The following is a 23,606-nucleotide window of genomic DNA, read 5'->3' on the forward strand; positions in this document are numbered from 1 at the left end:
GGTGGGAACAATCGTGAATTCCAGACTGGACTATGCTAACGCCCTGTACCTCGGACTCCCAAAGTACCAAATCTCCCGTCTGCAAGTCGTTCAGAATACGGCCGCCAGACTGGTGACTGGGAAAAAAAATGGGAATCAATCTCACCTTCGTTGAGAACCCTTCACTGGCTGCCAGTAAAAGACAGAATTGCATTTAAAGCACTCTGTCTGACACATAAGTGCATCCATGGGAAGGCTCCGCAATATCTTTGCGACAAGATAGAACCTCACAACTCGAATCGCATTCTGCGATCCACTGACCAAAATCTGGTCAAGGTACCAAAAACTAAGTACAAGTCCAAAGGAGAAAGAAGGTTTGCTTTCCAGGGTCCTAGACTATGGAACGCTTTACCAACCAGCATTCGGTTGGAGGAAAACCACCTGACTTTCAGAAGACGGATCAAAACTCTGCTCTTTTGATGTTGTGAGACGCAAACAACTACCGCCCAGAAGCGATTCAGTTCGCATGTGCCGCGCTCTATAAGTTTTTCATTCATTCATTCATTCGTCGGTGGCCCACGATTGCCAGAGGCAGAACGGGGAGATGTAAACAAGGCATTTCCCTGTTCTGTTTAGTGACAGGACAGTGATCTACTGCTCTCTGTCATAGTGTGTCCTAGGGAGTGATTCAAACTGTGGGGGGGGGGGGGTGGTCTCACAACAACATGACAGATCACTGCTCCCCATGACAGGGAGCAGTAGATCCCTGTCATGTTGCTAGGCAGAACAGGGAAATGCATTGTTTACATAGGCATCTCCCCGTTCAGGTGCTCTGTGACACGATCGCGGGCCTCCGGCGGACATCGAGTCCACGGGACCTGCAGGAACGCTCAAGGAGCACGCAACGGGTGCGCACACAATACCACGATTTAAGGGGACGTACAGGTACGCCCCTTTGCCCACCGCTGCCATTGTACCAACGTATATCAGTGTGCAGCAGTCGGCATGCGGTTAAAGTGGAAGTAAACCCTCCTATTGTTTTCAGCCAAGGAAGCTGCCATCTTGGCCTCTGTTTGAGCTACAACTGCCATGATGCTGCACATGTGATCAGCTATGACACCAGCCATTGGATGGTTTGACAGTTTGGTTGAGAGCACAACCAATGGGAGTGTTACATTACCGGCATGTGCTGAAAATTTTACTTTTTTAAAACTGTTATATGGATGAGTATACTTCCGCTTTAATGATCACCCCTCAGATGAGAAGTTTCTCCACACAGGTGAGGTCTCAAAGAGCAGAACAAAGACTTCTCATCCACTTGAGAATCACAACATTTCAGAGCTGGATCTTCTAGAATGTTATACAGCCTCTTCCTCTCTTCAGTGAATCTAGGCAGATTATAAACCTAGCAAAAAGATATTTAAAGGGTAGAAATGACAAGAAGAATATAAAAAATGCTAAAATTGCCTATTAATGAAATCAAATCACACTCTCCTTGGTCACAAATCACCAAGAATGTGGTGGTAACCTTATAGAATCCCTGTCAAATCACCTTCCCAATTCTTGATCTAGCACACCCCACGTTGGAGCTGCAGGAGCCCGTCCTCCTCGTAAAACGATGTGGTGACGTCAGAACGCATCCTCCCAGATGCGTTTCGTCATAAGTGACGTTATCAATGGGGAACCTTTTTTTTGGTTTGTTTGTAATGTTTTTATTACATTTTCAGTAAACAAAGATGAAGCACAAATAAAATCAGATACAGAAATACAATGAGCCGTCAACTGGCCATAATTTAAAACAAGTATTTAACAGATATAACAGAGAAAGATACGTAAATGGTAATAGTCCCGGGGGTTCTGTGTAGAGAGCCGATGTTGAAGTCCCTCTCATTTTTTTTTATAGGACAAACTGACAATTTCAACAATGTGTGTTTTCTTCCAACAGAGGACTTTCTCACAGTGTCAAAACACTGTCAGTCAGGTGTCCAATTTGTCCGCCGCAATATCGCAGTCCTGCTAAGTCGCTGATTGTCACCATTACTAGTAAAATAAATAAAAATATCCCATAGTTTGTAGACACTATGGGCCAGATTCAGGTACATTTGCGGCAGCGTAACGTATCGTCTTTACGTTACACCGCCGCAAGTTTTCAGCGCAAGTGCCTGATTCACCAAGCACTTGTGTGTAAACTTACGGCGGTGTAACGTAAAGCCATCTGGCGCAAGCCCGCCTAATTCAAATGGGGCATGTACCATTTAAATTAGGCGCGCTCTCGCTCTGTGCATGCTCCGTTTGGAAATTTCCCGCTGTGCTTTGCGCGAAATTACGGCGCCCCGACGTGTTTGTGAATGGCGACGTGCGTAATGTACTTACGCAAAAAAAAAAAAATTAAATTTGACGCGGGAACGACGGCCATACTTTAACATGGCTGCTCTAAAGTAAAGCCATGAAAAAGCAGGCTTAACTTTGCGTCGGAAAAAAACGACTTGCGACGACGTAACGCACGCGAGTACCTTAGTGGATCGCCGTAAAAGCTAATTTGCATACCCGACGCTGGAAAACGACGCAAACTCCACCCAGCGGCGGCTGAAGTATTGCAGCCTAAGATCCGAAGGCGTACAAAGCCGTAAGCCTGTCGGATCTTAGCCAAATGCCGTTGTATCTTGTTTGTGAATCACAAATTAATGCAGCAAATTTGAAAATACGCCGGAGTATCAGTAGATACTCCGGCGTATTTCTTCTGTGAATCTGGCCCTATGACTTTTGCGCAAACCAATCAATATAGGCTTATTGGGATTTTTTTTTTACAATAAATATGTTGAAGATTTTTTTTTCCATTGGGAATGTTTTATTTAAGAAAGAAAAAAATATTGTTTTTTCTTTTCAAACTTGTCAGTCTTTTTTTATTTATAGCGCAGAAAAAAAAATGCAGAGGTGATCAAATACCACCAAAAGAAAGTTTTATTTGTGAGGAAAAAGAAAGGACTTTCATTTTATTTGGTTACAGTGTTGCATGACTGCACAATTATGCAGTGCTGTATCACAAAAAATGGCCTGGTCAGTAAGGGGGGGGGGGGGTAAACCTTCCGGAGCTGAAGTAGTTAAGGTTTTGTCTCGCCTGCAGACCCCACAACCTCAAGGTCAGGGTTGTGGGGAAAAAGCCCTGATCCTCCTCAACATGGGAATAAGATGCTTTTGGCCAGCCAGGGCTGCATGCTTCAAAAACGGTCAGATGTGGATTGTGGGGGACCCCACACCTTTTTTTGTGTAGAGTTCACTGAGGGGTCTGGTATGGAATTTGGGGGGAACCCCACACTGGGTTTTTTTTCTGTAAAAATCCATTAAAAGGTCCTTATCAAGGATAAAAGTCTGGCATTTATTCTGCAGAGGGGCATGATTTGTATTTGTTTGTTTTCCTTTTTTTCCCCAAGAAAGTCATTGTTTGCTATGGTACACTGAAGCCTCGTACACATGCACGGTTTACTCGGCAAGAACCAGAAAGAAAACTGCAGAGTATACCGCGCGTGTGTATGAGGCTTTCAGGTTTCTCGTCAAGAAAACTGCCCAGAATCTCGACGCGAAAAATTGAGAACCTGCTCTCCATTTTCCTCGTCGTGATTCTCTGCAGTGTTTTTCTGCAGAGAAACCCAAGCATCTGTATACTTACCTGTCGCCGTGGAAACCCGTGCATGCTCGAAATGACTTCTGGCCCGAGTGTACAGGGCTTAAGTCTTGGTTCACACTGGGGCAGCTTCAAAATCGCCCAACTCTGAAGCTGCCCCCCACAGTGTGACTTCAGCGCGGCTTGAAAATTACTTCTTTAATAGAAGTCAATGCAAGCCTCTCTGAAGTCGCCCCCAAGTAGTACAGGAACCTTTTTCTAAGTCGGAACAACTTTAGTCGCTTCGTTTAGAACGGTTCTATTACACTGAATGGAGTGTGACTTGTCAGGCGGCTAAGTCACCTGACAGGTCGCCCCAGTGTGAACCGAGCCTAAAACCAATGACCATATGGCCACCGGTCAACTGTTGCTAAGATGTGGGTGACCATCCTGCACAGTGTCCTTGGTTGCTAGGATGCAGTCATCCTATTTAAAAAAAAATGTGGGGTTCTAAAATTCATATCAGACCCTCATTTAGGTTAAGTATCTGCTATGTATGAAGGGAATTCCCTTTATATACAAACATATGGAAGCAGCCAGCAATTTAAATGTTTATTTTTCTTTGAGTGAGGTCACTTTTGATCATTTACGTTACATGTGTGCCACGTCACAGGTAGATTTAAGGTATCTTCCAAGCAAATGATTTAAAGGAATTATATATTTTTTACATTCCACTTTAAACATTATTATAAGTACTATGTTCAGATTAACATTAAAAGTTTAGAGCAAGTATAGATGCCATAAGCTGTATGCCACCTTTTCATCAATAAATACCGTATTTTCCGACGACTTTCTGGATGCAAAAAAATGCATCCAAAGTCGGGGGTCGTCTTATATGCAGGTGATAGTCTCCGTGCTGTGAGCGTCAATGATTTAAAAGCCGCTCCTTCTCCTCAGAGTGTCCTGTGATAGGCGGAACACAAATCTTCAAAGCAGCGCCTCTGTTCTGTGTTCTTCCTATCACAGATGCCTTCTCATCCTCGGACGAGATGAGAAGATGTCCGTGATAGGCGGAACACAGAACAGAGGTGCTGCTGGGAAAATTTGTGTTCCGCCTATCACAGGACAGTCTGAGGAGAAGGCGCGGCTTTCAAATCATTGACGCTCGCATCACGGAGACTGTCACGGCCTGGTAGTCGATTCAGAAAAACGCGAGTGATTGCACTGTTTGCACAGTGGGGGGCAAGTTCAGGAACAGTGGGGGGCAAGTTCAGGCAAAGTGAGGGGCAAGTTCAGGCACAGTGAGGGGCAAGTGATGGCACAGTGAGGGGCAAGTGATGGCACAGTGAGGGGCAGGTGATGGCACAGTGGGGGCATGTAATGGAATGTAATGGCACAGTGAGATTTGAAAAAGCCTGTTTCTGTCAGCGGTTCTGGCTACCCCTCAGCTTCCAGAAAGACTAGTAGGAAGGGGGTAGTCTTATATGGCGAGTATATCCCAAAACCAACATTTTTGCTGGAAAATCAGGGGGTCGTCTTATATGCCGAGTCATCTTATACGCCGGAAAGTACGATACCTTTTTGTTGGTTAAAAAAAAAAAGCTTAGAGCAAGTTTAGTGACCCTCCCGCAAACTGATCCCAGGTACAGTCAGCTCACCGCCACACCCCTCCATGAGATCTCTGATGTCTAACAAGGTGACAGAAGAGGCCATCATGCCTTTTCCCATGACCATCCAAGAGAATCGGACCTCTGAAAAGTGGCCATCACAGAAAGGTACACACGGATCGCTGCCACCTTCTTACGGTGCGACAACCGAGGGCAAGGAAGGAAGAAGGACAATGTCCTCATTGAAAGGAAAATCTGACACCACCTTCAAAAGGAAAAAAAAGAGGGTGGCTGAAGCACCATCTTGTCCTTGTGTAAAATCAAATAAGGCGGCTTACAGGACAAAACTGCCAAATCCGACACCTGCTGAGCCAAAGCGATAGCGACTAGGAAGGCAACATTCTGCAAGAGAGTAAGCAAGGGAAAATTCCAAATGCTTTCAAACAGTGGCTTCTGTAGAGCCGACAACACCAAATTCAATTCCCACGGTGGCAACAGAGAACGCACAGGGGTCACCATATGACGAACCCCTTGAATGAAAGTGCGAACCAAAGAATGTGTGTCCAAGGGACGCTGAGAGAAAACAGCCAGAGCAGACACTTGACCCTTGATCGTGCTTAAAGTTTCTGATCCACGCCCTGCTGGAGAAAAGCCAACACCCAAGCCACTGAGAATGAGCAAGGATGGAACCCCAAAGCTTCACACCAAATGATGGTGAAAATTCTTCCGAGAAGTAGACTTATGAGCCTTTAACATAGTCGGAAACACAAGGCAGACAACCCCCAACCTTCAAAACCTGGCTTTCAATAGCCACCCAGTCTAAGCCAGCAACGATAAAGCAGGGTGGAATACCAGCCCTTGGGACAGAAGATCCAGTGTCTGAAGGCTGGGATAATTCACTTGCAAGTTTTTGATACATTGAATGTGTACGGCGGACAGAGCTGGAACAAACGTTTTCACGTTTTGTAGGATGGGAGATGCCTCCAGTGCCGCTGCCGCACTTCTCATACCTTATGATTGATATATGCCACCGCAGTGGCATTGTCCGATTGCATCCTGATCAGGAGACCGATAAGGTGAAGCATACCGTGAAGTTCAATTGGATGCTTCGATCAAACCCAGTTCTTGTAGACAAATTTGTCGGAATATGTGGGTTAAGGGAAAACCTTAGCAGCTCACACTGGCTTGTGTATACCAAAGGGAACAGGTACCACATCAGATGCCCCAGCGTAATCCACAGTTTTAGAATCAATGAGAGCGGTGACCAACGCCTTCTCCTGTGCAGCCACAAAGGCAGAGGAACCATCCTCCCCATCCAAGGATTCAGGGGATATGTCACTGGGATTTGCAGAAAATGTGGATCTGGCAGTGGTGAAACTTAACTCAGGCTCAGTACAGTCTGAGGAAAAGGGTGATGGTGGGGGGTGCTTCTTGCTTGCCTTGAGTACAAACGCCGCCTCCACTCGGGAGACAAATTACTCCAGAATGGTAGAGTGAGTTTTCAGACCCACCACCCAATGGGTGCTGCTGCAACCAGGGTCCCCACAAGGCACTAAGAAGGAGAGACCATCTCCAGTATACCTAGCAGAGAGAGAGAGAGAACCACCAGAGGTTGCAAGGAATCACCCACATGCTGTTGCTGCTGTGTCCTGCCCAGAACCATGCTCCATGAGTTCCAAGGCCTGCTGCTACATTCTCTGACCCTCAGAAGGAAGGACATGGTTACAAGAAAATGGCCACTCTGGACCTCCCTCAGCCAGCTCCTATAGCCTATACAGCCAGTCAGTCCCAGGCAAAATTGCCACCGGGCATGGAAAGTACAGAAATCTCTCCAAAACCCAGGAAAAATTTGTCTGCGGCTCCAGAAACATGGCAACATGGTGGCTGCATGCATGCATGTGAGCCCCCCCCCCCCAACAGTACCAATCCACTGGAGCGTAGGGGTAAGGCTCCCATGATAGATCCTCCTATCCACAGAAGTGGGAGGGCTGTTGGCCAGGGATTATTCTGTGACAAGGATTGTGACACTGGTCATATGTGTCGACACAAGGAGTTTAAGTGGGCTGTTGGCCAGGGACTAAAGGACTGTGAAATTGGTCATATGTGTCCCCGCGAGACGTTTAACTTGCTGGTCACCTCTGTTCAGGATGGGGCATGTCGGTGCTGACCCAGAGCTCAGCATGTGCCTGCTGGTCAGACTGGGGTGATCACTGTATGTAGATTATTCAGCCCATTGCCCAGCCCGACTGTTGATGATTCTCTGCAGGAAGGAAAAAATCTCAGGAAAGAAATTAAATGTAAAAAAATATATATATAGGACCACAAGTCCCAACAGAAAACCAGGTCCGTGTTCCTGAAAACACTTGGCTAAATGACTGGGTTGCCTATAGCAGAGTGGGGGTTTTAAACCCAGAGAGAACTGCCCAAAGGACATGCTGAGTTTTTTTTCAGCCTAGTGTCCCACTCCTGTCTGTGGGGCTATAAAACTCTGTTTGGTCATGGATAAAGAAGAGGCTGTGTCTGGCAATGAACATAAGAGAAAGGGCTTTTCCCCAGCATGAGATGGCTGATGCGAAATAATGCTTAATTTCTGTGAAAAACATCTCCCACAGTCGGGGCAGTCATACAGCTTCATCCCCGTGTGAGATCTCTTATGTGAAACAAGACTTGAGTTCTGTGAAAAAGATTTCCCACACTCAGAGCAGGAATATGGCTTCTCTCCAGTGTGAGATCTCTGATGTGAAACAAGACCTGAGGTCTGTGAAAAACATTTCCCACACTCAGGGCAGGAATACGGCTTCTCTCCTGTGTGAGATCTCTGATGTTTAACAAGGTCTGATTTCCTTGCAAAACATTTCCCACACTCAGGGCAGGAGTTTGGCTTCTCCCCCGTGTGCAATATCTGATGTGCAACAAGGTTTGATTTCTGTGAAAAAAAATTCCCACACTCAGTGCAGGAATACGGCTTTACCCCTGTGTGAGATATCTGATGTTTAACAAGGTCTGATTTCCTTGCAAAACATCTCCCACACTCAGGGCAGGAGTTTGGCTTGTCCCCCTTGTGCAATATTTGATGTGCAACAAGGTTTGATTTCTTTGAAAAACATTTTTCGCACTCAGGGCAGTAATACGGTTTCTCCCCCGTGTGAGATCTCTGATGGCTAAAAAGGTGTGATTTATCTGAAAAACGTTTCCCACACTCAGAACAGGAAAATGGCTTCTCCCTCGTGTGAGATCTTTGATGTCTAGTAAGTTTTGATTTAGCTGTAAAACTTTTCCCACACTCAGAACAGGAAAGCGGCTTCTCCCCCGTGTGGGATCTTTGATGTCTAGTAAGTTTTGATTTTGCTGTAAAACATTTATCACACTCAGAGCAGGAATGCATTTTCTCCCCCCTGTGAGATCTGCAATGTATGACCAGTTCTGATTTATGAAGAAAACATTTCCCGCACTCAGAACAGGAATGGAGCTTCTCACTCTGATGTACAGTAAGACTTAATTCAGAGTTAAAACTTTCCCCACGCTCAGGACAGGAAAATTTCTCCTCCCCCTGAATTCCGACACCATCCCTCACAGTACGAGGTTGCTCAGAGTCAGAGGGATTTGATGGTCTATCCACACTGTGAAGTCCTCCATCCATAACTGAGCTTGTGGTCTTTTCTCCTGCACAATCTCTTGTGATGTCCTCATCTTCCATTTTACACCCTGAAGATAAAGTGAGACGATCCTTTGAGGGTTTCTCCATGACATGTCCTAGAAAATATAAAAACATGATCGATAGATAGGAGAAGGTTAGTCCATATAAATTAAGATTCCATCTGGATCAGGTAGATTTTAGTAAGCAGATGTTCTCTGTGGATGTTCCAACCAGCTGTGACTTCCCCTCTTCAGCCAAAGAACCTTTGGTCCTCCTCTCAGATCACTTCTACATTTACACAGCCTTGTCAGAAGAGCAGGAACCAATGGGGACTGGGAGGTGAATGCTCTTCACACAACCACAATCATAGTCACTGGGTCATGTGATCTCTGATAATGTTCAGACTGGTAAAACCTTTAGCATAGAACAAATGACAACAGGACTAAGATTCTGGTGATATGTAGCACTGGAGGGAGCTTGAAGCAGTATTTACTTTAGTGTTTCAGTTTTTGGGCCAGATTCACAAAGAGATACGACGGTGTATCTACAGATACACCATCGTATCTCTGATTTTTACTGGTCCTATCTATGCACCTGATTCATAGAACCAGTTACGCATAGATAGGGCCGAGATCCGACAGTGTCACACTGTGTTACACTGTCGGATCTTTTTTTGGATTTAAAAATTAGCTATAAGTGTGCTTATAAAAGGCTTACTCTGTGTTATTATATTTATACTACTGTAACTAGGAATGAACCAGAATACTGCCAGATGAACCCCCAAAATGTACATACAGTATATCATATCAGAGTATAAAAATTGTGTCTGCAAGACAGAGAAGGGGGTTTATCTGAGAGAAAAAAATGAAATAATGTGTAGGACGTTATCAGTGACAATTGTCAACCTATTATTGGCTTATGTAAAACTCATCTCCCACCCTACTTTGGACTAGGGATGAGCTTCGAGTTCGAGTCAAACTCATGTTCAACTCGAACATTGCCTGTTCGGCGAAAAAACGAACAATTAGGGGTGTTCGCAGCAAATTCGAAAAGCCGCGGAACACCCTGTTAAAGTCTATGGAAGAAATCTAAAGTGTTCATTTTAAAGGCTAATATGCAAGTTATTGTCCTAAAAAGTGTTTGGGGACCTGGGTCCTGTCCCAGGAAACATGTATCAATGCAAAAAAAAAGTTTTAAAAATGGCCGTTTTTTCAGGAGCAGTGAATTTAATAATGCTTAATACATAGAACTGTCCCTGCACAAAGTGTCATTTCTGAAATAAAAAAAGGCATTTAAAACCGGCTTTGCGGCTCTAATGAATTGTCGGCTCTGGCAATTCAGAGATGATTCATTCATAAAAAAAAAAAAGCGTGGGGTCCCCCCAAATTCCATTAACAGGCCCTTCAGGTCTGATATGGATATTAAGGGGAACCCCGCCGTCAATTTAAAAAAAAATTATGTGGGGTTCCCCCCAAATATCCATACCAGACCCTTCAGGTCTGGTGTGGATTTTAAGGGGAACTCCACCCCAAATAAAAAAAAAATGGCGTGGAGTTCCCCCAAAAATCCACACCGGACCCTTATCCGAGCACGTTAACCTGGCCGGCCGCAGAAAACAGGGGGGACAGAGTGCGGCCCCCCCTCTCCTGAACTGCACCAGGCCACATGCCCTCAACATGGGAAGGATGTCCCCATGTTGATGGGGACAAGGGCCTCATCCCCACAACCCTTGCCCGGTGGTTGTGGGGGTCTACGGGCGGGGGGCTTATCAGAATCTGGAAGACCCCTTTAACAAAGGGGACCCCCAGATCCTGCCCCCCCTATGTGAATTGGTAATGGGGTACACTGTACCTCTACCATTTCCCGAAGGAAGTGTAAATAGTTAAAAAAAAACACACAGACACCGTAGAAAAAATCCTTTATTAATAAAAAAAAAAATCCAGCGGTGATAATTCACTCTCGATGCGGCTCCCTGCTCCAACGTTGTCTTCTATCCAGTGACATATGAGGGTGCGTCAGAGGGGGCGGGGTCACGTGACGGGTGGCCGCTTCCCCTATATAAGAAATGACAAAGCTCCAGCGCGTCATTCCGCTGGGCTGTGTCCAGCGGAGAGAGGATCTCGCCTGCTGTGCTCTGGACTGATGGATCTTCTCATCGCTGGACCGGACCGCTGATCACCCGTCGCTGGAGAGATCATCCGTCGCTGGATAGAAGACAACGTTGGAGCAGGGAGCCGCATCGAAAGTGAATTATCACCGCTGGATTTTTTCTTTTTATTAATAAAGGATTTTTTCTAGGGTCTGGTATGGATATTTGGGGGGAACCCCAAGTCATTTTTTTTTTAATTGACGGCGGGGTTCCCCTTAATATCCATATCAGACCTGAAGGGCCTCTTAATGGAATTTGGGGGGACCCCACGCTTTTTTTTTAATGAATGAATCATCTCTGAATTGCCAGAGCCGACAATTCATTAGAGCCGCAAAGCCAGTTTTAAATTCCTTTTTTTCTTTCAGAAATGACACTTTGTGCAGGGACAGTTCTATGTACGGGAAACATGCGCTTTTTCACATGCTGACTTTACACCCCCCTAGGTATGAAATTTAAAGTAATATTACACTTTTAGGCTCCATTCACACCGTTTTGTCGCCGCAAATTGCGGTACAAATAGCGGCGTTTTGTACCGCGATTTGCGGCGACAAAACGACAGTATTGTCTGCCTAGATGTGCCCCAGATTGACCCCCTCTATGGAGATGCTTCCCATCTCCTAGCCGAAAGCCGAAAGCCGCCTGAAAAAAAGGTCCGGGACCTTTTTTCAGGCGGCAGGCGTCCGGCGTTCAGCGTGGAGATGTGAACCATCTCCATAGAGGGACATGGGTTTTCATCCCTCTGGCGGCAGCGGCGTAGCACTACAGGCGTAAAAACGCCTAGGTGTGAATGGGGGCTTAGCATTATTAAATTCACTGCTCCTGAAAAAACGGCCGTTTTTAAAACTTTTTTTTGCATTGATACATGTTTCCTGGGACAGGACCCAGGTCCCCAAACACTTTTTAGGACAATAACTTGCATATTAGCCTTTAAAATTAACACTTTAGATTTCAAATGTTCGAGTCCCATAGACTTTAACGGGGTTCTAAAGTTCACACGAACATTTGGTGTTTTCGCAAGTTCTGATGCAAGCCGAACAGGGGGGTGTTCGGCTCATCCTTACTCTGGACCAATCAGTGTGCAGTAACAGAGCAGAGATAAAAGAAGAATATATGATGGCTCACCTGTGCTGATCTCTGTAGGAGTGTCCTCCTCCTCTTTGAATGTCCTCGTCACTCCAGCCTCCTTCATATATTGCTGATCATCCCTCACATACGTCTCTTCTACTTCACCCTCAACTTTCATGTTCATCAGATCTTCACCCTAAACCAACAGAATGGCAGAAAATAAAATCTGTAACATAGAAGTATTTATGATGTGAGATCACATAGAAAATATCATCTTGTAGAGTCCACACATCATCTCCACATGTCAGAGTGTTCAATCACTTTATGTTCCCGACCCTCAACTCCACCCACCTGATGATGGTGGGGGATGGGGTGACCTTCCTGTGTGGAATCCCCGGGATACAGAGGACGGGGACATCTCTCTGGTTCGTTTCTGTAGATGGATGACTCCACCATGATATGCTGGTACAGATCTTTGTGTCCTTTTAATATTACAGATTCCTCTGTCAAACCATCCATATCCTCCTCCTCTTTTATATCTTCTTTAGTCTCAACTTTAGAATCTCTCAGGTTTCCACTCTGAATATATAATAAAAATTATATCAATTGTAACAATACAGATAATGTACAGATCCTAATGATACTATCAGTGATTGTTCCTCATCTACCTGATGATGGTGGGGGATGGTGTGACCTTCCTGTGTGGAATCCCGGGAATACAGAGGACGGGGACATCTCTCTGGTGGGTTCCCATTACTGGATCCATCTGTAGGAAACACACACACTGACTGAATACATTGTTTCTATGTGTTTATCAGATGATGGGGGATCTAGGTGGAGCCTCCATACTGCGCTCTCCTTTACAATAAAGTCTCCTCTTACCCGGTGATGTGAGGGGCGGCTGATTGTCCATCATGACGTCCTTGTAGAGATCCTTGTGTCCTTCTAAATACTCCCACTCCTCCATGGAGAAATAGACAGTGACATCCTGACACCTTATAGGAACCTGACACACACAATGATACAGTCACCATCCAGACACACCCCTTGTCTGTTACTGGATAATGTCCCAGAATTCCCAGCACTGCTCACCTCTCCTGTCAGCAGCTCCATCATCTTCTTGGTGACTTCTAGAATCTTCTCCATGTCGTGTCTCTCAGGTTTTAGGGAGTCACATGGAGGCACTGTGATGGTCATATGATCTCCTGACTTCACAAGAGGAAATCTCTGTATTGAAGAACCAATAGGAATATCATGTTAGAATCCCAGAACCCTCCTCACCTCTCTGGTCAGGTCTGTTTTTTATTAATAGAGATAAGAGTAATGTCATGTGACCTCCCAGAATCCTCCTCACCACTCCGGTCAGGTCTGTGTTTTATTAATATAGATACCAGAGTAATGTCATGTGACCTCCCAGAATCCTCCTCACCTCTTCGGTCAGGTCTGTTTTTTATTAATATAGATAAGAGTGATTTCATGTGACCTCCCAGAATCCTCCTCACCTCTCCAGTCTGTGTTTTAATAATAGAGATAAGAATGAGGTCATGTGATCTCCCAGAATTCTCCTCACCTCTCCAGTCAGCAGGTAGATGATCTCCAGGGTGAGGTTTAGTATCCTCTCAGTCATGTGACTCCAGTCCTCCTCCATCCTCATTGATGTGGTCATGTAATCCATGCAGGCTTTCTGTAGATGCATACCAGAAAGTTATCTGCAGTGTATTGCTCATACAATTTTTGGATGGTGACATAAAGGGTTAAAAGACACACTGTTGGGGGTTGAGGCTAATGATGATAGCATGAAAAAGCAACAATACAGATCTCTGCATCCCTCAGCCCTTTCAGCCAATGATTCACAACCTTAGTTAAGAACTGCCCACCATCAGGCTGCAGATGCACTTACTTCCCACCAAAGCCAAGCTCAAAGCAGATCGGTATGCCTTTGCGCTACGCATTGAGGGGGCTGTACACAAACAACTTGCCGAAACCCGTGCAGATGTGACACAATTGCACACCAGGGTCATAGCACAGGAATCCTCCCCAACGGTTTTGGAAGCTAGAATTGGGGGCTTTAGAATAATTTTCCCCTTTAAATGTTTTAAATTGAGACTTGCATGCCTATATATCCTCTTTTTATATTACATTGAGGTTTTGTTTTCCCCTTATATTATTTAAAGATCGGCGCCAGTCTTATTTTATATAATCATGTATTATGAATATCTTTCTTTATGTCCGGTATTCTGTCTTTCGATGAACGGCTCTCCTGGTGTTAAAAGTTTCTTTATATGATGAGGGCTATGGTTGGGCCGCTCCATCAAGGAGTCCTATTCGCTGATTGATGGTTGCTATGACAATGTATATTCATCGAGGGCTGTCGATGTGTATCCAACCCCACGCTGAAGAAGTCCCGCCCACGGACATAACGCGTACGGGGGAGTCACGCCTGACGTCACCCACGGCCATCTTTTCGGTTGGAAACTGTTACACGTTTGTATGCCGGCACTCGGTTTGAGTGCTATACATTGTAAGTAGATTTTTTACCTTTTATTAATAAATCGTATATACGGAGAGCACTAGGTTGTCCTCTTCTCTTTTTGTCCATATGCTGTGGAGTCCAACAACAGTACTGAATTGTGATCGATACCCTAGGTGTGGGTCTAACTGCTCAGTGACCTGCTCATCACTGCACCAACGGATTTGTGATTTTTTTTCACATGCACTAATTGTTATTTTCATCATATGGACTATTTATGATTCATTATATGGACTTTTTATGATTTAATTGCGCTGCACTATTTTGTTGTATAGGCTTTAGAATCATCACAAAGGAACTGCGCTCTATGCAATTACTTTTGGAAGATGGAGAAAACAGCAAACGTAACAATAATCTCAGGACCAAAGGAATCCCAGAAGTCACATCTGGCAAAGATCTACAAAGAACGGTAACAGCAACTTTTAATATTCTGTGGGCAAATCATCAACAGATCTAATTGAGATAGACAGGGTCCTTGAAGTTGTTGGCTCACGTGTACCCATGTTCGACTGCCCAAGAGGCATTTTGTGCCACATTCATTTTTATACAATCAAAGAGACATTATGAGACAAAAGGTACCTTCGACTTCAATGGCACCACAGTTTAAGCGCTGCCAGATCTGGTGAGATTGGCCTGATAGCACCGCAGGATTTTGAGATCCCTCCTTGATTTAATTCACTCAGCTGGGGCATTATATATGGGGTCAGGAAATATAACAGACCCTTCCTATTACATCACCCTTCTGAACTCTCTGATCTCTATACCTTTCTAGATGTGAAACCCTATTTCTGTACCTTACTAGTTGGATGTCCATAGCGATAATCCCAGACCACAAAGAAAACAGGGATCCAATTTTAATTGTCCTAACTACCAAAACCTGAGAAGAGACCATGGAAAACCAAAACCATGGTCCTAGGTTGTCGGGTTTGAGGAAAATTTACTTTGACTCCTCTGTAGGCAGAGGAGCAAGGGTTGAGTTAGGAGGTTGTGCAGTGCTTCACAGACTGTGGGCCAGATCCACGAAGCGCGGCGCTTCTCTCCGTCCGGCGTAGTGTATCTCAGATACACTACGCCGCCGTAACTTACATTTTTTTTGTATCCTCAAAGAATTCCAGCCGTAAGTTACGGCGGCGTAGTGTAACTTAGGCGGCGTAAGGGCAAATGTATGTGATGGGGGCGTGTTTTATGTTAATACGTCGTGACCCAACGTAAATGACGTTCTTTTTGAACGGCGCATGCGCCGTCCATGGGGGTATCCCAGTGCGCATGCTCGAAATTAAACCGGAACAAGCCAATGCTTACGACGGTGACGTCATTCTACGCAAAGCCCTATTCGCAAACGACTTACGCAAACGACGTAACATTTTCAAAATTCGACGCGGGAACGACGGCCATACTTAACATAGGATACGCCTCATATAGCAGAGGTAACTATACTCCGGAAAAAGCCAAACGCAAACAACGTAAAAAAATGTGCCGGACGTACGTTCGTGGATCGCTGTATCTAGCTAATTGCATACTCGACGCGGAATTTGACGGAAACGCCACCTAGCGGCCAGCGTAAATAAGCACCTACGATCCGACGGCGTACTAAGACGTACGCCTGTCGGATCGATCCCTCATTCAGTCGTATCTTGTTTTGTGGATACAAAACAAAGATACGACGGGGGAACTTTGAAATTACGTGGCGTATCAATAGATACGCCGGCGTAATTCGTTTGTGGATCTGGCCCTGTGGTTCTGTTCCCTCTACCTGCATTCTGGAACTCACTGGAAGTTTCCAGAACATAGTGGGGGGGGGGGGGACAGAGGCTGCAGCCTGAATATTCATGAGACTTCCACGAATCCCTGGGGGGGGAGAGAGAGAGCGCGAGAGAGAGAGAGAGTCCAAGACAGAAACTTCCTTAAAGCGGAACTTCACTGTACTTCACTTTATCCAAAGGTGGATTTGGCTGATCCTCCTCCCCCTCCTCTTCCACTTTTGTCTTTTTTTTTTTTTTTTGGGAGCGGGTACTAACTTCTGGCAGATACCCGCTCCCGCTTCGTCTAGGCGATCCAAGCAGAAGTTCTCCCTCCCTGCAACTTCCTAGAACATGTCACGGGTCCCAGGAGGCTGCAGGACCATTCACAGGACACAGCGCAGCTCATGCATGTGAGCTGCATGGTGTCACAGCCGGCTTCTCACAGTCAATATGGTGGCGCCGGGGGGACCCCAAGACTGGTAAAGAACCACAGGGCCAGGTGAGGACAGTACTGGATCCTTGAACTGGAAAGTGTCTCTTTATTAAAAGCGCCACCCAGGCCAATTCTGCCATTTCTATCATACAGCAAAAATCAAATGTTTGGGAAAAAAATATACTTTAATGTATCTTAGAACACACAAACACAACATATTACCCATTTTTATCTTTTTGGTATGCCAAACAGATACCAAACAAGTCACACTTTAAAAGTGAGCAGGCCAGTGGAATGGCAACAAACTATGGTACATTCAATTATCCGTAGGCAGCACTTTAACCACTTCTTTACTGGGCACTTAAACCCCCCTCCTGCCCTAAAACGCTGTACCCAAATGAAATTTTTATCATTTTTTTCACACAAATAGAGCTTTCTTTTGGTGGTATTTAATCACCGCTGGGGTTTTAAAACAAAAAAAAGATGGAAAATTAAAAAAAAAAAATCATGTTTCATAGTTTGTTATAAAATGTTTGAAAACAGTAAATTTTTTTCCTTCATTGATATGTGCTGATGAGGCGGCACTGGTGAGCACTAATAGGTTGCACTGATGGGCAGTGATTGGCACAGATAAGGCGGCACTGATGGGGACAGATAAGGCGGCACTGATGGCCACTGATAAGATTGCACCGATGGGCCCTGATAATTACCACTGATAAATGGCACTGGGCACTGATAGGTGACACTGATGGGCACTGGTAGGTGATACTGATGGAAAGCATTGTTGATGAGTCACTGATTGGTGACACTGATAGGTGGCACTGTGGGCACTCATGGGTGGCACTGGTAGGTAGCACTGGCAGGGTGTACAGGTGAGCACAGATGAGCTGGCGGCAGCTCTCCTTGATCGGAGCCAATGTCCCTCTGAGAGCTGCCGGTGATTGGATTTTTTTTTCTCCTCACGCTATAAGCATGGGAAGAAAAAATAACCGATTACCGGCTCTGTTTACATCACATGATCAGCTGTCATTGGCTGACAGCTGATCATGTGGTAATTGGCTGACTCACTGATGATGGAGCGTGCCGCGTGCACCCTGCAGAGACGCGCAGGCCGCTCGAGAATATGAGGACATCCATGGGTGCCCTCCCGGCAAAGTATTTCCGCGATGCAGCCGTCTTTCGGCTATAGAGCAGATCTGAAGTAGTTAAAAGCCTTTATGGTGTACCAGTTTAGAGTTACACAGCAGCTTGGTACTAGAATTATTGCTCTCACTCTGACGTTCACGGCAATATCTCACATACTATGTGTGGTACGATCGTTGTTAACATGTGTGTAGGACCTACATGTGCGTGAGCACAGGATGATGAAGGTGCTTTAAATCTTTCTTTCTCTCATAGGGAAACATTGATTTTCACACGTCATGCGACATGAGCTCCCAATGTCGGAGCGTTTGTCGGACAAGTGTGAACCCTGCCTCATTCTTAAAGCGGGGGTTCACCCGGACATACAACTGTTTACCCTTAGATTCATGCTCATTTTGTCTAGGGGAATCGGCTATTTTTTTTTTTTTATCGAAGACTTACCGTTTTCGAGATGCATCTTCTCCGCCGCTTCCGCTTCCGGGTATGGGCTGCGGGACTGGGCGTTCCTATTTTTATTGACAGTCTTCCGAGAGGCTTCCGACGGTCGCATCCATCGCGCCACGATTTTCCGAAAGAAGCCGAACGTCAGTGCGCAGGCGCAGTATAGAGCCGCACCGACGTTCGGCTTCTTTCGGCTACTCGTGACGCGATGGATGCGACCGTCGGAAGCCTCTCGGAAGACTGTCAATCAGAAGAACAAAAATTCACCCAAAATTCAAATCCTGAATTGAGGTCAATTTTTTTTTCAAATATATTTTTTTATTAAATTCCAGAAAGGAGGAGGGGTTAGGCCCTTATAATACAGCAGTGAACATCAAACAAATAAGGATACAGCCCCACAATAGCATTTCCCACTAAGTACAGTACAGCAAATATTTGAAATGCTAGAAGTCTCAAAATTGCATTCTTTCAGCATGTGATGACACGTCTTTTAGTGCTGTATAGAGCACACAGGGAAATCCTTCTAAGCCCTCCCACTTCCCTATTTCTCTTAAATTTCACTAAATACAAAAGAAAGAAAAAAGGTAAGAGACATAGCATAAAAGGAAACGGGGGGGGGGGGGGGGGGGGGTTAGGGATTGGGTAACACCGTGATTCTGGACTGCATGCCTAATCGGGTGTCTGTAAGAGGCCTCAACTCATGTCCGAAGAGGGCTTTCCCCTCGTCTGAGAATTTGAACATATTCCAAAGATCCCAGGTTTTCTTGTACCGTATTTGCCGGCGTATAAGACGACTGGGCGTATAAGGTGACCCCCTAATTTTCCAGGAAAAATGTTGGTTTTGGGATATACTCGCCATATAAGACTACACCCTTCCTACTAGTCTTTCTGGAAGCTGAGGGGGAGCCAGAACAACCGCTGACAGGAACGACCACTGACAAATAGGCATTTTTTTAAATCTCACTGTGCCATTCCATTACATGCCCCACTGTGCCGTGCCATTACATGCCCCACTGTGCCATTCCATTACATGCCCCACTGTGCCGTGCCATTACATGCCCCACTGTGCCATTCCATTACATGCCCCACTGTGCCATTCCATTACATGCCCCACTGTGCCATTCCATTACATGCCCCACTGTGCCGTGCCATTACATGCCCCACTGTGCCATTCCATTACATGCCCCACTGTGCCGTGCCATTACATGCCCCACTGTGCCGTGCCATTACATGCCCCACTGTGCCGTGCCATTACATGCCCCACTGTGCCGTGCCATTACATGCCCCACTGTGCCGTGCCATTACATGCCCCACTGCTCCTCAGACTGTTCCGTGATAGGCGGAACATTAATTTTCCCAGCGGGGCCTCTGTTCAGTGTTCCGCCTATCACGGATGTCCTCTCGTCCGAGGATGAGAAGGCATCCGTGATAGGCAGAACACTAAACAGAGGCCCTGCTGGGAAAATGAGTGTTCCGCCTATCACGGAACAGTCTGAGGAGGAGGCGCGGCTTTAAAATCATGGATGCCCGCAGCCTGAAACATGGATGTCCGCAGCCTGACGGAGACAGATCTGGCGTATAAGACGATCCCCGACTTTGGATGCATTTTTTTTCATCCAAAAGGTTGTCTTATATGCCGGCAAATACGGTAAGTCTCGTTTCTGTCTTGTGCAGACATGACCAGGTCTTCCATCCTATTTACTTCCTCCACTTTCCCTAGCCAAGTCGCTGTGGTTGGTGGACACTGCTGTTTCCAGAGCAAGGGGATGCAAGATTTAGCTGCGTTCAGTAAGTGACGTAGTATGGATTCTATATAGATACTGGTAGGGATCGATGATATATGCAATAGGAAGAACGCCGAATTGAGGTCAAATTTAAGTCCAACCCAAATCTGAATCTCATCCTTCATTACAAGAGATGGCTAAGGTGAGAAGGTGACATGTCTCCAAAATGAAGAGAATGTTCCGGCCCCATAAGCGGGGAAATGTTCTGACCCTAAAGGTAAGGTGACCAGATTTTTAAAATGAAATCCGGTGACATATTTTTTTTTTACTAGTAATGGCAGCAATCAGCGACTCTCTGCCCATCGCCGCTGCCACCCGCCTCACAGCCTGTCAAGTCTTACTCTCCGGGCCCCGGCTACTACTGGGTGGGTGCGGAGGAAGATCACTCCGCCAGGGAAGGCATGGAGATAAGCAGGCAGCAGGCCGGGACTTGTGTCAAGGCAAAAGAACATGTGAGCGGAACTGGATGGGCACCCGAAACTGAAGAAATATTCCCTCCACTCCAACCAGCACGTGATCATCAGAAAGGGGCACAGATCATGGAAAAAAATACACCCCCTAAGCTAGTAGGAGGGGTAGAGCGGGGGCGTGTATTTAAGAATTAAATTTTTTTTAATTCTGCACTGACTGTCTTTGAAATTGCCCCAGCCCCTGTACAAAAACAATCCGGGGACAAAACTGGGGACAGACTTGGTCTGGGGACTGTCCCCTGAAACCGGGGATGTCTGGTCACCCTACCTAAAGGGGTTAATCTTGGTTTCCACACTATATATGTGTGTATCATCATCTGCTGGAGATAAAAGACGTCACAGTAACTATGGAGGAAGAGGACGGACATGACGGGGGTTACTGGGTGTAAATAGAAAATAAGATCTTATTACCTCCTCTGCAGCCACTTCCAGCAATGTCTCCTCACTACTTCTTCCCGACTCACCTCTCACCCGAAACTTCCTGTCTGTACCTGACATCACTTCCTGTCTGTCTTCCATAGAGATTTACTGTCTGGGTGGAAGTGAGATCACCACCTTGTGGCGTTTAGAGGAACAGCAGCTCCAATAAACATCTCATAGTGTGAACAAGGGCTTGCTCTGTGCATATTCGGTATACAAGATGCCTACTAGAGATAATATACAGGTTCACCGCTACTAATGTCTACAGGTTTTGAGATTCTTGATCCTGGCAAATTTTTCCACAGATTTGCTGTGGACACTTTTTTTAAACCTAATCATCAGGCTCAGAATTGCCAATAAGTGGTCTTTTGCATAAGCCAGCACCCTAATTCTAAAAGGATTAGCACAGGTTTAGTGTTATTAATAGGGTACCCCGGGATTCCATGTTATTAGCGGTACACCCCAAGGTTCAGTGTTATTAGAGGTATACCCCAAGTATCAGTGTTATAAGTGGTGTACCCCAAGGTTCAGTGTTATAAGTGGTGTACCCCAAGGTTCAGTGCAGTGTTTCCCAAGGTTCAGTGTTATTAGTGGTGTACCCCAAGGTTCAGTGTTATTAGTGGTGCACCCCAAGGTTCAGTGCAGTGTTTCCCAAGGTTCAGTGTTATTAGTGGTGTACCCCAAGGTTCAGTGTTATTAGTGGTGCACCCCAAGGTTCAGTGCAGTGTTTCCAAGGTTCAGTGTTATTAGTGGTGTACCCCAAGGTTCAGTGTTATTAGTGGTGCACCCCAAGGTTCAGTGTTATTAGTGGTGTACCCCAAGGATCAGACCCCTTTCACACTGAGGCGCTTTACAGGTGCTATAGTGCCTGTAAAGCACCTCTCCTCTCACTCCGGTGTGAAAGCCTTTCACACTGGAGCTGTGCGCTGGTAGGATGCGAATTAATAAAATATTTGGCGATACGGCATTGCGCTGCTTTAACAGACAATTACACGGTCGTGCAACGCTGTACCCAAACATAATTTTTCCCACAAATAGAGTTTTCTTTTGGTGGTATTTGATCACCTCGGCGGTTTTTCTTTTTTGTGCTATAAACAAAAGAAGAGCGACAATTTTGAAAATAACACTATCTTTTACTTTTTGCTATAATAAATACCCCACTTTTTTTTTCATAAAAACAAATTTTTTCCTCAGTTTAGGCCGATAATTATTCTTCTACATATTTTTGATTAAAAAAAATAAAGAAAAATGCAATAAGCGTATATTGATTGGGTTGCACAAAAGTTATATGCCCGGATTCACAAAGCACTTACGCAGACATATCTCGATATACGCTGCGTAAGTGTAACTATGCGCCGTCGTATCTGTGCGCCGTGCCCACAGAACTAGATACGCCTGAAAATAGACTTCATCCGACCGACGTAACTTTCCTACACCGGCGTATCGTAGCCGCATATTTACGCTGGTCGCCTCATTGCAAATGAGGGAGATAAGTCGATTCACAAACGTAGTTGCGCTGGCGCATAATCTACGCGGTTTGCATAAGGCTTATGTCCGGCGTATTGTTATTCCCCATCTATGAGGCGCAATTCAAGCAAAGGTATGGACCAGGGAACAGCCGTCGTATTTTACGTCATTTACGTAGTAGTACGTGAATAGGGCTGGGCGTACGTTCACGTCGTAGGCAGTGATCCGTCGTATCTTAGGGAGTAGTTTCGACGTGATTCTGAGCACGCGCACTGGGATACGTCCACGGGACGGCGCATGCACCGTTCGTTTGGTCCATCATTTGCATTGGGTCACGCTTCATTTAAATGGATCACGCCCACTTCCACCTACTTTGAATTAGGCTGGCTTACGCCTACGAATTTACGTTATGCCGGCGCAACGTTGGGAGCATTTGCTTTGTGAATTCCATGCTTGTCTCTCTGCGTTGCGTCGGCATAGCGTAAAAGAGATACGCTACAGCGGCATATATATGCGCCAATGTATGTGAATCTGGGTCATAGTGTCTACAAAATAGGGGATAGATTTATGGCATTTTTATTATTATTTATTTTTTACTAGTAACGGCGGCAATCTGCGATTTTTATCGGGACTGAGATATTGCGGCAGAAAATTGGACACTTTTGACACATTTTTGGGACCAATGACAATTATAGATCAATCAGTGCTATAAAAATTGACTGATTACTGATTAAGGTCACTGGCAGGGAAGGGGTTAACACTAGGGGGGGGTGATCAAGGGGTTAAATGTGTTACCTATGTGTGTGTGTGTTCTAACTGTAGGGGGGGTGGGACTGTCAAGGAGGAGAGAGAGATCGGTGTTCATACTTAGTATGAACACACGATCTGTCTCTACTCCCCTGAAAGAACTGGGATTTGTGTGTTTACACACACAGACCCCAGTTCTCGCTCCATCACGTGCGATTGCAGGTGCCTGGCAGTCATCACGCCTGCCGGGCACTTGCATCGGCTCCGGGCGCACCCCAAGTGATCAAAAGAAAAAGCGATGTAAGGTAATGCCGATTTGCCCAGCCGAGCCAACCTGCCACAGTAAAAAGGCATTTTTTTTAATTGGTCGTGAAAAAACAGTTGTGTGTAT

The 23,606-nt window shown here is 45.6% G+C and overlaps 1 protein-coding gene across 1 annotated transcript; it reads right to left on the minus strand.

Moving 5' to 3' along the window:
* Positions 1–5,183: 5,183 nt before the first annotated feature.
* LOC120935880 (zinc finger protein OZF-like) lies at positions 5,184–12,425 on the minus strand. Its single transcript, XM_040347915.1, has 3 exons — positions 12,390–12,425; positions 12,096–12,234; positions 5,184–8,940 (listed from the first exon to the last, which is right to left on the minus strand). The coding sequence occupies exons 2-3, from the start codon at positions 12,220–12,222 to the stop codon at positions 7,640–7,642; spliced, it is 1,428 nt and encodes a 475-aa protein (XP_040203849.1). The 5' UTR covers positions 12,223–12,234; positions 12,390–12,425; the 3' UTR covers positions 5,184–7,639.
* Positions 12,426–23,606: the final 11,181 nt, after the last annotated feature.

The sequence above is a fragment of the Rana temporaria genome, chromosome 4, assembly GCF_905171775.1.
Source record: "Rana temporaria chromosome 4, aRanTem1.1, whole genome shotgun sequence".
NCBI classification, from domain to species: Eukaryota; Metazoa; Chordata; class Amphibia; order Anura; family Ranidae; genus Rana; species Rana temporaria.